The 15,000-nt window shown below is 36.4% G+C and overlaps 2 protein-coding genes across 16 annotated transcripts in view; both read right to left on the bottom strand.

Moving 5' to 3' along the window:
• Nucleotides 1–4,520, bottom strand: part of Fas1 (fasciclin 1) — a 155,910-nt gene extending 151,390 nt beyond the window's left edge. For 8 of the 14 annotated variants that reach the window (XM_067133451.1, XM_067133445.1, XM_067133450.1 and 5 more), the window contains exon 1: nt 4,313–4,520. In XM_067133451.1, coding sequence (XP_066989552.1) covers nt 4,313–4,417 — 105 coding nt within the window. In that variant the 5' untranslated portion in view covers nt 4,418–4,520. Of the gene's footprint in view, nt 1–705; nt 921–4,312 lie in introns of those variants that run through there. The other 6 variants (XM_067133442.1, XM_067133439.1, XM_067133441.1 and 3 more) reach the window with 3 other exon arrangements.
• A 7,293-nt stretch (nt 4,521–11,813) lies between these two features.
• Cipc (Clock interacting protein circadian) overlaps nt 11,814–15,000 on the bottom strand; it is a 16,079-nt gene continuing 12,892 nt past the window's right edge. For both annotated transcript variants that reach the window (XM_067133455.1, XM_067133454.1), the window contains exons 3-4: nt 14,437–14,625; nt 11,814–13,661 (exon numbers count right to left, since the gene is read on the bottom strand). In XM_067133455.1, coding sequence (XP_066989556.1) covers nt 13,404–13,661; nt 14,437–14,625 — 447 coding nt within the window. In that variant the 3' untranslated portion in view covers nt 11,814–13,403. The remainder of the gene's footprint in view (nt 13,662–14,436; nt 14,626–15,000) is intronic.

Genomic DNA, 15,000 nt, shown 5'->3' on the forward strand with positions numbered 1-15,000 from the left:
TAATATTTTGATATTAAAATTAATTAGTTGTTTCGTCATTATCCCAAGACCAGCCGCTTAAATACTATATCAAATCCTAAAATATATAGTTTTCAGTTTATAGAAGCTTCTATAGACATCAAATTATCATAAACGCCTCAACAGAAGTTTATAGAAACATCAAACAATCAAATAAACGTTAATATACGATTATAAACATCTATAAATCTGTCAAAGCCTAAACTATAAAGTTTTCAAGTTATAGAAGCTTCTATAAACGTCAAATTATGAAAAATACGTTAATATATCTATAAACATCTATAAACCAGTTACGTCAACGTCTAAATATATAGTTGTCAGTTAACAGAAGTTTCTATAGAGGTTGAATAAAAAAAATGTTAATCTATATCTATAAACATATAAACCAGTTATGCCAAGCCCTTAACTATATAGTTATCAGTTAATAGAAGTTTATATAGAAGTTAAATAAAAAAAAAACTTTAACATACATCTATAAAACCCATGAACCAGTTTCGTCAATCCCTTAACTGCATAGTTATAAGTTTAACAGAAGTTTCTACAGACGTCAGATAACAAATAAATACATCAATACACATCTATAAAAACCTATAAACCAGCTACGTCAAGCCCTAAACCACAGTATCTACAGACGACAAAATGAAGAAAAATCCTTGAATACATAGATCCATAAACACCTTCGCATACCTCCGACAAATTGGGCCAGGCTTCCATGACTTGGAGCATATTCTTCGCCTCTGCACGGCGATTGTGGGCCAAAACGAGCAGCCCCAGAAGGAGATAGAGCCCCGTCTTGGACATCTCAAGGGTTGGGGAGGGACAGAGACAGACAAACAAACACACACCGACACAAACAAACAAGCAGACAGATAAGCTATCCGTCACCAACACTGTCTGGTAACAAACTGCTCGCGGGCCGGCCTCAACTCGTGGGCGAAGAAACTCTCTCTCTCTCTCTTTGCTCGATCAATTACTCTCTCTCTCACTCTTTCTCTCATTCTCTCTCACTTGGTGCCAGTGTGTCCTCCGGTCCCCAAGAGGTTCCTCACCCCAAAATATCGGCCGGTTCGAGTCCTGCTAGGGGTCAGAAGTCCCCGGTTTTTTGAAGCTTGGTGTAATGGATATTTTCAGTCAAATGTAATAAATTACAATTTTTTTTAGGTAGTTGTAATTATTTTCTTTTGCTAGTAACTGTAATTTTTCCCTCACTAGCAATTTAAATGAGGTTTGAATTCAGAGAGGGATTTGAATTATAGATATATATATATAATATATATATATATATATATATATATATACTGTTAAGTTGAAGCATATTAATTAAAATACTTTGACATACGAAAGAGAGAGAGAGAGAGAGAGATTATTATTAAGTTAACTGTCAGTTAACCGGAACATTTATAATAATTTCCTTAATTTCTCGAAATTTAAATATTAATTCACTGCTTCAGGAATAAAATATAACTTTTATTAATTACCCATGAATGTACTGTTCATGACCTGAGCTCCCTTATGTTAAGCCCCGCCCCCTGACCTTCCAGGCCACGCCCCCTAAGTTCCAAAAGGCCACGCCCCCTAAGCTCCAAAAGGCCATGCCTCGAACATTCAAAGCCATGATCAGAGATATCTTTGCTAAACCCCTCCCACTAACCTCCCAAGGCCACGCCCCCTTACCTCCCAAGCCACGTCCCCTGACTTCCCAGGCCACGCCCATGACCTTCCCAGGCCACGCCCTCGACCTTCCCACGTCACGCTCCCAACCTATATCTTGAGCTATGGAAGAATATATTTGGCTTAATATTCTAAATGATTTTATCTCCATTTGCTAAGCTCCACCCCCTGACCTTAAGCCACGCCTCCTGGCCTCACACTAGCCACGCCCCCCTGACCTCCCAGGCCACGCCCACTAAGCTCCAAAAGCCACGCCCCCCTCCGCACAAAACAAAATGTCAGAGAATTGGGTTTTATTTATTCATACACTTCGACGGGAGGAAATATGTATGAATAGTTTATAAGGCTCGAGTTGCTCGTTTTTGGCCGCATAAATTAGTTTGTGCGTAGCTTCAGGCAAATGAAATCCAAAATAAAATTGAAAGGTGTCAGTTGAAAGTGTATTTTTGAAGATAAATATTTTTATATACACAATGTGTGTATATATATTCATATCTATATAATATGTATATATATTTATATATACAAAATTATATATATATATACTTATATGTATACATATATATATATATATATATATATATATATATATATATATATATATATACAGAGAGAGAGAGAGAGAGAGAGAGAGAGAGAGAGAGAGAGAGAGAGAGAGAGACCATTAAAGTCATTTCTGTTAAAACAAATAAATGGCTTTTTTAAAAAAAAAATTGAAAAAACAAAAATACTTTCAAAAATGAACAAAACACAAAGTAAAAATTTAAAAAATACAAAATTATATATAAAATTATATATATAAAATAAATCTATAAAATATATATACAAATATACCATCACGGCACAGCACTAAGACCACACGGCGCCCCCAAGGGAATTAAAGAGTACCCGTGTGACATATACCTGACCTTTCTCCTACCTTTGGCTTGGTGGTCATGCCACCGTGCTCTCTCTCTCTCTCTCTCTCTCTCTCTCTCTCTCTCTCTCTCTCTCTCTCTATTAAGCACCAAATATCGGTAATTATCCAATTCAATATATATCAAGACTTGTTCTACAAATAATAAAAAATATAATAAAAAATATAATAATAATAATAATAATAATAATAATAATAATAATAATAATAATAACAACAACCTTTTCTTGAGTGTAAATATTTGTATATTATCAAAACACTTTTTAAAAAAATTATCACAAGTGTATTTTAAACAACACACAACAAGACCTACACTCAAGAAAAGTCTATCATTATACCCCAGTCTTTAAAGAACGTGATTTTTCTTCATGTTCTTCAATCACAACAACAACATATAACACATAACCCCAGTTTAACCTTAAAATAAAAAAAAAAACACACACACATACACAAGCATGCGCGGATTATCATTTATATCGAACGATATAACGAAATAAATAACGAGGGTTTAAGGCTTAAATATCGTAAAGACAAATATATATTCAAATTATCAACATAGGCCAAACGTCAAAAATGCTATTTCTCAGTACCATAACAGCACATGACACTGAACGCATTAATAACATAACATTTATCGTTTTTAACATGACACTGAACGTAATAATAACATAATATTTACCGTTATTTAACCTTCTGGAATGTTAATTACAATAATCCCACCCCATTAAACAACCGGATTAAGAATGAGCTGGATAAGTCTATGGGATTTGCACTCCGCACCAGCTACCTATAGTCTAAATGATTATTAATACGTAAATAATGTTGTAAACAACGATAACCATTATTTGGTAATGAATATAATTTATATGTTCATAATTATATGTGCTGGAATTGAGCTTAATAAAAATAAATACGTTATATAAGTCTATGATAAATACAATTAAATATATACAGTTAATTGATGACACATCTTCATAAACAGGCGGTTAATCAATAGTAATAAAGCTTTCTCTCTCTCTCTCTCTCTCTCTCTCTCTCTCTCTCTCTCTCTCTCTCTCTCTCTCTCTCTCTCTCTCTCTCTCTCTGGAATTAATGAAGCCTTGTACACATAACAAACATTTGACAATCACGCGTCACAGGTGCATGTTGAACCCATCTTATTCAATTGTAAGGCTCAACAACAAACACACAAACACTCCCATACAGGTTATAAACAGGAAACAAACAAAATAACACTGGATTTGTCTAGATCTGAATGCGCCCCTCCACAAACACACACACCTACAATTCACAAACGGACCGCGTACGGCTGTACGGTATGTGATGTCACAAACAAACGACGCTGCTTAAAACAATGGGCGTTTGTTTGTGCGTGCGCGCGTCCGTTTGTTAGCGAGAGGCGCGTCCGTTTGTGTTGTGAAATGCGGCATTGAAGTCTCCAGTGTCTACCTACATAGACGCTACGGTAACTAACTCGGTTTGTTTCGGGGCCCTATTCAACGCGTTTGTTGGTCGATAAACAAACGCCCTGCCCCATAAACAAACGCGTGAACGAACGCCGAACGTTTCCTCGGCCGAACGTTGCCTGAGGAAACATTTGTTGTTGTTATTTTTATTTTTTTCTTAAGAGTTATTTTCACCGCGGACGCGAAACCTTCCTCCCTCTTCTTCTTCTTCTTCCTCCTTCTGCAACTTCTTCCTCCTTACCTCTGACAACGTTGGCATCTCCGCCATGGCCTCCAGGAGGGTCTTGGACTCCGCCGCGTGGCTGTACAGCAGGAGGACGCCCAAGAGGAGGAACCTTTGCGACATTGTTTGTTTTTAGTTCGACGCCACAACACCAACGAAAGGAACGGGAGTGGACGCGTGATAGGTACTCTCACTACACCGTCTCATCACACACTGACTGGATGTGGCTGCTGCTGCTGCGCTACACTACACGGTCTCTCCCCACCCAAACCTGAGATTTGCCAGATACCGCCGGAATTATCATCTTTTTCTCACTTTCCCTTAATTTTTACAATCACAAACCATAACCTATTAATCTAAGACTCATATTCATCTATTTATCTCAATATTCGTCAACAAATAACTGGAAATACGCGTCTAATTGGCCCGGTCGCCTAATCGCTCAAGGCACTTACGTTTCCAGGCAGTGACGTACCGGCTCGTGACGTCACTGACAAAACGCTCATCTAAACTCATCATTTCCCAAGTTATTCATATTCCAAACCCTATTTTATTTATCCATAATATCTATTTAACAATTTATCTAAATATTCACCAACAAAAAATCTGACATAAGCGTCTAATTCGCCAATTTAACGTTTCCAGGGATGACGTAAGGATCTATGACGTCACTCAATTCAGCCAATCACGACACCCCGTGTACAACTGCAGCTTGTGACGTCATCAATAGCCCTCGTAGAAAACGGAGTTATAACTGAAAAAATAAAAAGTAAACATGGCTGACTAATCTATATTAGAGTCATGGGAGTTTTTTCCTTTTATGGCGAGAATTTTCTGCAATGTCTGAGCCCACGGTGAATTATAATAAGTTTTATGAGTGATTTAATGAATAAATTATCTTTTTTACGTCTCTGTTGGTTTTTCAAGGCCCAGGGGGCCACACCAGGCTCCCTAAAGCCTGTCGAAACTTTTAAACATTATTATTATTATTATTATTATTATTATTATTATTATTATTATTATTATTATTATTATTATATTAACAATTATTATAATTAATTAATATTTTATTATCATTATTATTTTAATAATTATTATTATTATTATTATTATTATTATTTTAATAATAATAATAATAATAATAATAATAATAATAATAATAAAATAATTTTAAAAATTATAAAAATTCGTAAAAATATATAAAAAATAATTTTTTTATATTAATTCATAATAATTCAAAATGCAAATTCAAAATGCGACTGACTTATTGTGGGAATCGCTCATATTCCCAGCAACTCGTCATTCCAGCCATCATTCCAGGAATGGTACAGGCATTCCTTATTTCTAATTCCCAGGAATGCAATCAATGTGAGACGTCTGGTACAGTAGTGCTTAGAAATATCGACCTGGAGTTGGGGTCAGTGAACTCTTGAGTTCATTGTTTTTAAGAGAACAGAGCCAGGCAAAAAAAAGGCCCTTTAGAATTTAGGATTATTTTTTTACTCTGAAAGCATTAAAATACAATTAAAAATGCGTCGAAGTTTCTTTGGTGCAATCGAGTTTTCTGTACAGTGTATAATCAAGGCCACCGAAAATAGATCTATCTTTCGGTGGTCTCGCTATAATGCTGTATGAGCCACGGCCCATGAAACTTTAACCGTGGCCCAGTGGTGGCCTGCCTTATATCGTTGCCAGAAGCACGATCATGGCTAACTTTAACCTTCAATAAAATAAAAACTACTGAGGCTAGAGGGCTGCAATTTGGTATATTTGATGATTGGAGGGTAGATGATCAACATACCAATTTGCAGCCCTCTAGCCTCAGTAGTTTTTGAGATCTGAGGGTGGACAGAAAAAGTGCAGACAGAAAAAAGTGCGGACAGAAAAAGTGCAGACAGAAAAAGTGCGGACGGACAGACAAAGCCGGCACAATAGTTTTCTTTTACAGAAAACTAAAAAGGTAGAATTGTCTGAATCATCTGAGGGCAATTATGAATAGCCTACTTCTTGGGGGATTTGAACCATTGACTGATGGAACACCAGAGAGAGAGAGAGAGAGAGAGAGAGAGAGAGAGAGAGAGAGAGAGAGAGAGAGAGAGAGAGAGAGAGAGAAAACGGTTAATGTTTTGTCCACTTGACCACAGACAGGATATATATAAAAACCTTATTAGGAAGCGTGTGGTTAGATGGGTATAGTCTCTCTCTCTCTCTCTCTCTCTCTCTCTCTCTCTCTCTCTCTCTCTCTCTCTCTCTCTCTCTCTCCAGTGGAAACTTATATTAAAAAGAAGAAGAACAAAAAGAAGAAGAAAATAATAATAATAATAATAATAATAATAATAATAAGAAGAAGAAGAAGAAGAAGAAGAAGAAGAAGAAGAAGAAGAAGAAGAAGAAGAAGAAGAAGAAGAAGAAGAAGAAGGAAAATAAGACCTATGAAAAAATATTTAATTATACAAAATGAATGAATAAAATAATATTTGCAAATTACAGCACCACTCTGACGGTGCTGAGAGAGAGAGAGAGAGAGAGAGAGAGAGAGAGAGAGAGAGAGAGAGAGAGAGAGAGTCTGTGCCTGCAGTCTTTCTGTTGGCAAGACTCCAAACCTGTTATGATTTTATGCGGTTTCCTCTCTCTCTCTCTCTCTCTCTCTCTCTCTCTCTCTATCTATCTCAATATAACAGTGTGCTATAAGAATAAGCAACATAGATATAATAATAATAATAATAATAATAATAATAATAATAATAATAATAATAATAATAATAATAATAATGGTGATCTCAGGTGGTTTGGTCGCGTGGGGAAAACGGAGAATGATAGCTTTTTTAATAATGGAAATAAAATAGAATCAAAAGGAAATAAAATAAAGATAAGAGAGAGAGAGAGAGAGAGAGAGAGAGAGAGAGAGAGAGAGAGAGAGAGAGAGAGAGAGAGTTGAGAGGCAGATTAGAGAAAGAGTGAGAGAGAAAGCGAGAGAAAGAGAGAGAGAGAGAGAGAGAGAGAGAGAGAGAGGGAGAGAGAGTAACAGACGGGCAGAGAGAGAGAGAGAGAGGGAGAAAAAAACAGGAGATAAGAGAGTGAGAGAGAAAGAGACAGAAAACAGGATAAACAGAGAGAGAGAGAGAGAGAGAGAGAGAGAGAGAGAGAGAGAGAGAGAGAGAGAGAGAGAGAAAACGGTCACTTCGTACAATCAAAGAAAACGTAATTCATGATAAACTAATCTATATTAACCCTCTCTCCAATACAAGGAACTAATCTTGTTGTATCGCCAGCTAAATCATCCTTTCAATCAATCATTATTGTATTAAACCAATCTCTTATACATTGTTAACACTTATCCTAATATATGTAGAAAAGAGAGAGAGAGAGAGAGAGAGAGAGAGAGAGAGAGAGAGAAAGACTTCATACCTTACCAAAGATGTCACTTGGAATTTATAAAATAACTTTTCATTACATTAAATTTTTACCAAAATTCGAATTAAGGAACCGTTCAGAAAACACAGAGGAAGAAGAGAGAATTCCGGATTTCTAGAAGTGAGTTGTTTTAAGCTTGGATTAATCACTTGACCCTGGAATTACAAATTTGTAATATTAAAATATAAACATTTCTTTGCAAACAAACAGAGTCATTCTCAGTAACGTTAGACAAAGACACGTGATAATTTCTCCTGCTTCTCTCTCTCTCTCTCTCTCTCCCTCTCTCTCTCTCTCTCTCTCTCTCTCTCTCTCTCTCTCCTCTCTCCCCAGACGTTGCCAGTGACAACAGATCAAAACAAATGGCATCCTTCCCACAGTCATTGTTGTCCGAAGAAGAACACAATATATATATATATATATATATATATATATATATATATATATATATATATATATATATATATATATATATATATATATATATATAATTGAAGGCACAGAAAGTTTCAAAGGGCCACCTATGACAGTGCATGGCCTCCCCATATGCTATAGCAATGGTTCAGAACAAATTTTCTAATTACGGCCATTCCCATCCGTCTAAAATGGTGTGCTCATGTCGGTGACTTGTTGCCCACACGTCACAGACATGTTGACAACAAGTAGACAACTCACTGGTAGTCTTAACCAGCGCTTCATATGATTGTCCAGCATTTGCCAAAGGTTCACTCTCCTTGTACAGTTACTGACTTGTCCTCAACATTTATGTGATATATATGCAACAAGCTATCGGTGTGTGCTAAGTCAATTACTTGTCCTCAACATGTTTGTGATATGTATGTAACAAATTGCCAACATGTGTTGATGACATGTTGTTGACATCTGAGATATACAGTGATTATTGACACTTACCTCTTCAGTAGATTCATCAAGTCTATAAATTATATTATTTTAGGCTTCTGGTTTATCATCGTTTTTATTCCTTTTTCTTATTCCTTATTTATCATCCTTAAGGATTCCTGCAGTATTCACACCATTCGAAGGATTAACCCAATCCTTCTAAGAATAGATTAGGCTAGGTTTGAAGATACGAGACACCGTTCTTGAACCACTCTTGACAAACAAGGATTCTGAAGCTCAGAGTTTTGTTTATATTCCTTACTCTTCTTCTTCTTCTGCCTCTTTCTTTCGAGATTCTTGGCCTCCTTTCTTTGTGTTTCTCGTATCTATTGCTTATTCCCTCTCTTTCTTCTGTGTTATGGCAAGTCTATGCATGGGGGAATGGTTCAATCTGTGGACAGCTTTTCCTGGTCTGTCTCTTGTGGGGGTCTGATTTTTAATGTTTCTCTCTCTCTCTCTCTTTCTCTCTCTCTCTCTCTCTCCTCCCATCCTTTTCTCCAGATTTCCTCGAACTTTCTAACCTGTCAAAACCTTTCTTTCCCTCTCTCTAAAAGAAAGTACTACAGATTTACTCAGCAGGATCAAAAGCCCTGTCAGATCACTCAGACCTGGGCAGCAAAGGGGTCGAAATGAAGGTACATACATAAGTTTAAAATCCTTTATTCTTTGCTTTGATATTTTTTTGTGCATTTAAAAAAAATTTGAATATGAAAGCTATGCAAAACAGACTATAAAAATATACAGGCAAATATGAAGTGATATATATTATTATTTTTTTTAAATGACATTGGGGGGGGAAAATGACCAATCAAATTTGGGACGCCACTTTTTTTCTTTTTTTTTTTACAATTCCTTCTGACCCCCTCGACATCAAATTAAATAAAGGAAAATCTTCTATGTAATGATAATAATTATTATAATTATGATAATATTGTCTGAGAATCGCAATATATATATATATATATATATATATATTTATAATCTTAACTCCTAAGAAATGACATCTATATACAATATTTTTTTTTTTAAGTTTTAAACAAAATTATTTTATATATACTTAAGAACGTCAGCACCTTGCAAAGAGGAATATTATAATCACTGAGGTGGTAAATAATAATAATAATAATAATAATAATAATAATAATAATAATAATAATAATAATAATAATAATAATAATAATAATTTATTATTTATTATTATTATTATTATTATTATAATAATAATAATTTAAATTATTATTTTTATTATTAATAATAATAATAATAATAATAACAATAATAATAACCTCATATTCATAACACCATCAAAAATATTCATAACAACAAAAACATCAGAATCTATAACATACAACAGCAATACACAATACAATTCATAACTTTCACGAATTTCATACAATGTCTCCAAGTCCAACTGTTGTAGTATTGGAGTGTGTGTGTGTGTGTGTGTGTGTGTGGCCTCATTGTATTTTATAATGAATATGAAAGCACAAGTGCATTGTATTCACGTTATGTGCATGCATGCATGTATAATGCATTGTACGTTGTATGAATGCATTTGTGCGTACATTATTGCATTTTGCAATGAACATTGTACCAGTAATCGTCTACAATGAATGGAAAGTCTTTCATACTTACTGATTGTATATATGCGCATATTATTGCATTTTACAATGAACATTGTACCAGCAATCTTCTACAATGAATGGAAAGTCTTCCAGTTACTGAATGCATATATGCATATATTATTGGTTTACAATGAACATTGTACCAGTAATATTCTACAATGAATGGAAAGTCTTTCATAGTTACTGAATGCATATATGCACATATTATTGCGTTTTACAATGAACATTGTACCAGTAATCTTCTACAATGAATGGAAAGTCTTCCAGTTACTGAATACACGCATGCACATATTGCATTTTACAATGAACATTATACCAGTAGTCTTCTGCAATGACTGCATGAAATTCACAATGACTGGACGCACGCAATGATGTTGACTGTACAATGAAATTCATTGTACTTGCCCTGAAAATATTACTTGAACGAAAAGATTTTAATATTCTAAATTTCATATTGTGATGAATATTGCTGCTGTTATGATAACAATAATAATAATAATAATAATAATAATAATAATAATAATAATAATAATAATAATAATAATAATAGTATTACAAAAACCTCTTAGTGACTACAGAGTCATTGTCATTACACTTTTTTGCAGTTTTTTCTCATCATAAATAGGGCATAGTTTCACTCGACAGAATGGGTTTATAAAAAAAAAAAAACACCATAACAGACCACCACAGCCAGACCAGTGAACAAGACCAAAGTATTGTCTGTGAAATGAGTGACCATTTGACCTCTCGAGGGACAAAGCACGACCTGGGGTCACGACCCGGCGTGGAAAAGGTCGTAACAGGTCGTTTGTAACATTCTGGGGTCTATGGAAAGCTTTGTAACTTAGATGCAGTGATCACGGATCGTAGATGATCGTAGATCAATCATCGTGGATGAATGATCGCAAACGAATGATCGTAGATATGATTTAGGTGTGTGCCCAGTGATATAAGCTGATAAGTGTCCCAAAACTGGAACAAATGAAGAATTATTATTTTTCAGATGTAGCCCTATTCACAAAAGGCCACTGAACTTGAAATTCAAGCTTCCAAAGATATTATGGTGTTAGGATGGCACTGTCTCACTATATACGACAGTGTATCACTGTAAGCACATCCGGTTTATTGCCCCTCGTTTCGAAAAAATATTTTCTGTAGTAAATTATAAATGGAAAAAAGAGTAAGTCTCTTAATATTCTGAAAAACATGATGTTATACATTTGCGGAAATTGAGCTCCACTCCAGATGTGTAGATTAGTAATGAATTTTTACTACAACAGCTTGTTTAATCTTTATATTCTTCCAGATCTTTATACTTTTGTCTGCTCAAAATTTTTCCTACTTTGTTTATCAAATACCCAAGGTCTTGTTTACAAAGGTCGTTGGTCTTCTTCTTCTTGAACATCTGACACCAGAATGCAGTAAAGAAAGTGGAATCTCTGACACAGAAACTCACGCGAGAAACTGAATCACTCTACTTATATCTTTATCTATCTCTCTCACTCTCTCTAACTAGTTATTATGATGAGGAAACCTTTCTAGCCTCTTTTGTCAAACCTCTCTCTCTCTCTCTCTCTCTCTCTCTCTCTCTCTCTCTCTCTCTCTCTCTCTCTTTGGTTTTTAGGGACGAGATAATTGAAAAAATGATCTCGCTGCCTCTCGGACAAAAATTACGGAGGAAAGGTTGAACAAAAGATTGCGAGTTTTTCTTTTTCAGTCCCACAGTAGCTGTGGGGGATGGAAAAACACACACATGCCTACACATTAAATAAATAAACACAGGTACCATGTGCAGAGACAAGGCTCGTTCTCATTCACTGGGCTTTGACAGGTGTGTAAAAATCTCTGATGGTATTCTTGGATAGGTGAAGAGTCTGCGTAATTATGCACGTATGAATAATAACATGTATATATTCAGGTATGCTGTATACATATACAGTCAAAATCCTGTACACAAGATGTGTGCATACTTGTATACAGTCAAAATATACATACATATTCGTTAGCATAGGTATTTTGGGATTAGAATCGTGGAATCACCTAAATTATGACGAAATTGACTCTTGAAGTATTGAATTCTAAGAATGAAACCCTTTGAAGTATTGAATTCTGAGAATGAAACCTTTTGAAGTACTGAATTCTGAGAATGAAACCTTTTGAAGTACTGAATTCTGAGAATGCAACCTTTTGAAGTACTGAATTCTGAGAATGAAACCTTTTGAAGTACTGAATTCTTGGAATGCAACCTTTTGAAGTACTGAATTCTGAGGATGAAACCTTTTGTAAAGCCGCCATCAGAGATTGAATTAATAATTTGAAATATGAAATTGGCCCCAGATTCTCCTCACACACACACACACACACTTACACACACGCAAACATCCTGTGATCCATATACAAATTCAGGAAAGCAGACAATAAACAAATCTTAAAGGAATTAAACAGTACAATAGTATTGCCTCTGGGGCCAATGACCCACGAAAAAATAATTTAAAATGTACAAAAATAAAAGATATCACAAAGAACTGGGCCCTAGCCCTGCGTGTTTTCTTACTGATCACTTGAAACACACTCGAAGGGAGGGAAGAAGTTGAGGGCATTTTTCAGCAGCTTAATGCCAAGAGCCAAAAAAAAAAATTGACAAGAAATTAAAGTTTTGTTTATTTTTCAAGCACCGATTTTTTTTTTTGCTCATTGTGCTTGCACACGAGCAACGCACGTCTGCGTGCTTTGCTGGCTTCGACCAAGAGCACTCTGCTAGAACCAAGCACAGAAGTCCTCTGAAGAACAGAAGAATGCTTTCCCAAGCGCAGGATTCCTCCGCAGAACACTCTTCCAAGCACAGAATTCCTCCGAAGTCCTGAAAAATGCATTTCCAAGCACAGAATTTCTGCAATGAACACTTTTCCAAGCGCGAGATTCCTTCCGGGGAACACTTTTCCAAGCGCAGAATTCCTTCCGAGGAACACTTTTCCAAGCACAGAACTCCTCCAGAGGTGGACACTTTTCCAAGCGCAAAAGTGACCCCCTTCATCTACGGCTTCCTCAAGCGAAGGAAAGATTTTTCGTAAGGGGGAGGAAAGAGTCTAGTCTAGTCACGAACACTTCTCTCACTACTTCTTCTTCTTCTTCTTCTTCTTCTTCTTCTTCTTCTTCTTCTTCTGCTTCTTCTACTGCTTGAAACTTGTCGCCCCTCTCAGGGGCGTGAGGTTCTCCTTCTCGGAGGAGTCGGAGTCCTCGGACAAGGACGAGGTGCCGTCTGACTCAGTGGGCGCCGGGGAGGGCGACGAGACGTTCCCGGTGTCGTTGGAGGCTAGGCTGTCTTCCTCCCCTTCCGAGGACAGGTTACTCCCACAGGGGATTGTGTGCTCAGGCAAGGAGGCCGTCGACGAGACGGACATAATGCCTTGAGAACCAGGTACCACAACCTGCAGAGCAGAATGTGGATTAGACAAAAGGAACAGGTTATTTTAGGCAGCAAGTCACTCGGGAAACACACTGGGTGGACAAAGTATACTTTGAGTACTAGTTTCGTTGAGCATTTAGGTAATATTTAACTCAGAAAAGACATTGACGGGATGTCATATACTTTGAATATTAGTCTCGTTGAGCATTTGGGTAACGATTAACTTGGGAAACACACTGGGTGGACAAAGTATACTTTGAATATTAGTCTCGTTGAGCATTTAGATGACTCAGAAAAGACATTGATGGGATAACATATACTTTGAACATTAGTCTCGTTGAGCATTTAGGTGACTCAGAAAAGACACTGACGGGATAACATATACTTTGAACATTAGTCTCGTTGAGCATTTAGGTAACAGTTAACTCAGAAAAGACATTGACGGGATAACATATACTTTGAATATTAGTCTCGTTGAGCATTTAGGTAACAGTTAACTCAGAAAAGACATTGACGGGATAACATATACTTTGAAAAATAGTCTTGATGAGCAGTTAGGAAACAGTTGATTGGGGAAAGGTATTGGATGAGCATTTAGGTCATGTATAGTCAGACATAACATTACTAAACCAGGTTTTACTCACACAAAAACAAATTCCAGTTCACCAGAGAAGACGCGAGAGACGATGGAATAGGCGAAAGGCGGACGCAAGATGGAAACAAGGGGGAAAGGCCCGTCAAAAACAGCGACCAAGACTAGGAATGAAACTGAGAGGGAGAATGTAAACAAGACTCACCTCATAAAGCTGCGCCTGCGAGCGAATGCTGTCTAAGATGGGTCTGTTTTCGGGATTGGTCAGAACGGAGAGGACGAACGACCTCGTCTCCTTCTGCAGGTTCTCGATCTCCTTCTGGAGTTCCTGGTTCTTCCTCAGGAGCTGTGCTGTCTTCATGGTGATGTCTAGGAGGCCCGAATGTCTCAGTGCCTGGGGAAAGAGGCTGTTCTTAGATTAACATGGCTACAAAGACATATATCAGACATCTTGAAATGTAAACAAACATGTGGTCAGGTTGCCATTATTATCATTTTTCTGTAAAATTTAGACAAAGGGTCATAATATTCATTGAATTCAAAAGCTGATGGGAGAGGAACTTAGTGTCCTTATAGGACCCAGGCCTTAAGCCACAGGACCAAAGGAAAAGTGAAAAGTGGAAGTATAGAAAACACTTACAAACTGAGTAGAAAGCATTACGGGTAAGGAAGTACTTAAGAGTGAGGAAAAAGACTCCTGGGAAGATTTGTAAGTGAAAATGGGCTAAGATGTCAACTACTTCTGAGTGTGGAAAGTATACTTGTGCAG

Source organism: Macrobrachium rosenbergii, chromosome 33 (genome assembly GCF_040412425.1).
Source record: "Macrobrachium rosenbergii isolate ZJJX-2024 chromosome 33, ASM4041242v1, whole genome shotgun sequence".
Classification (NCBI taxonomy): domain Eukaryota; kingdom Metazoa; phylum Arthropoda; class Malacostraca; order Decapoda; family Palaemonidae; genus Macrobrachium; species Macrobrachium rosenbergii.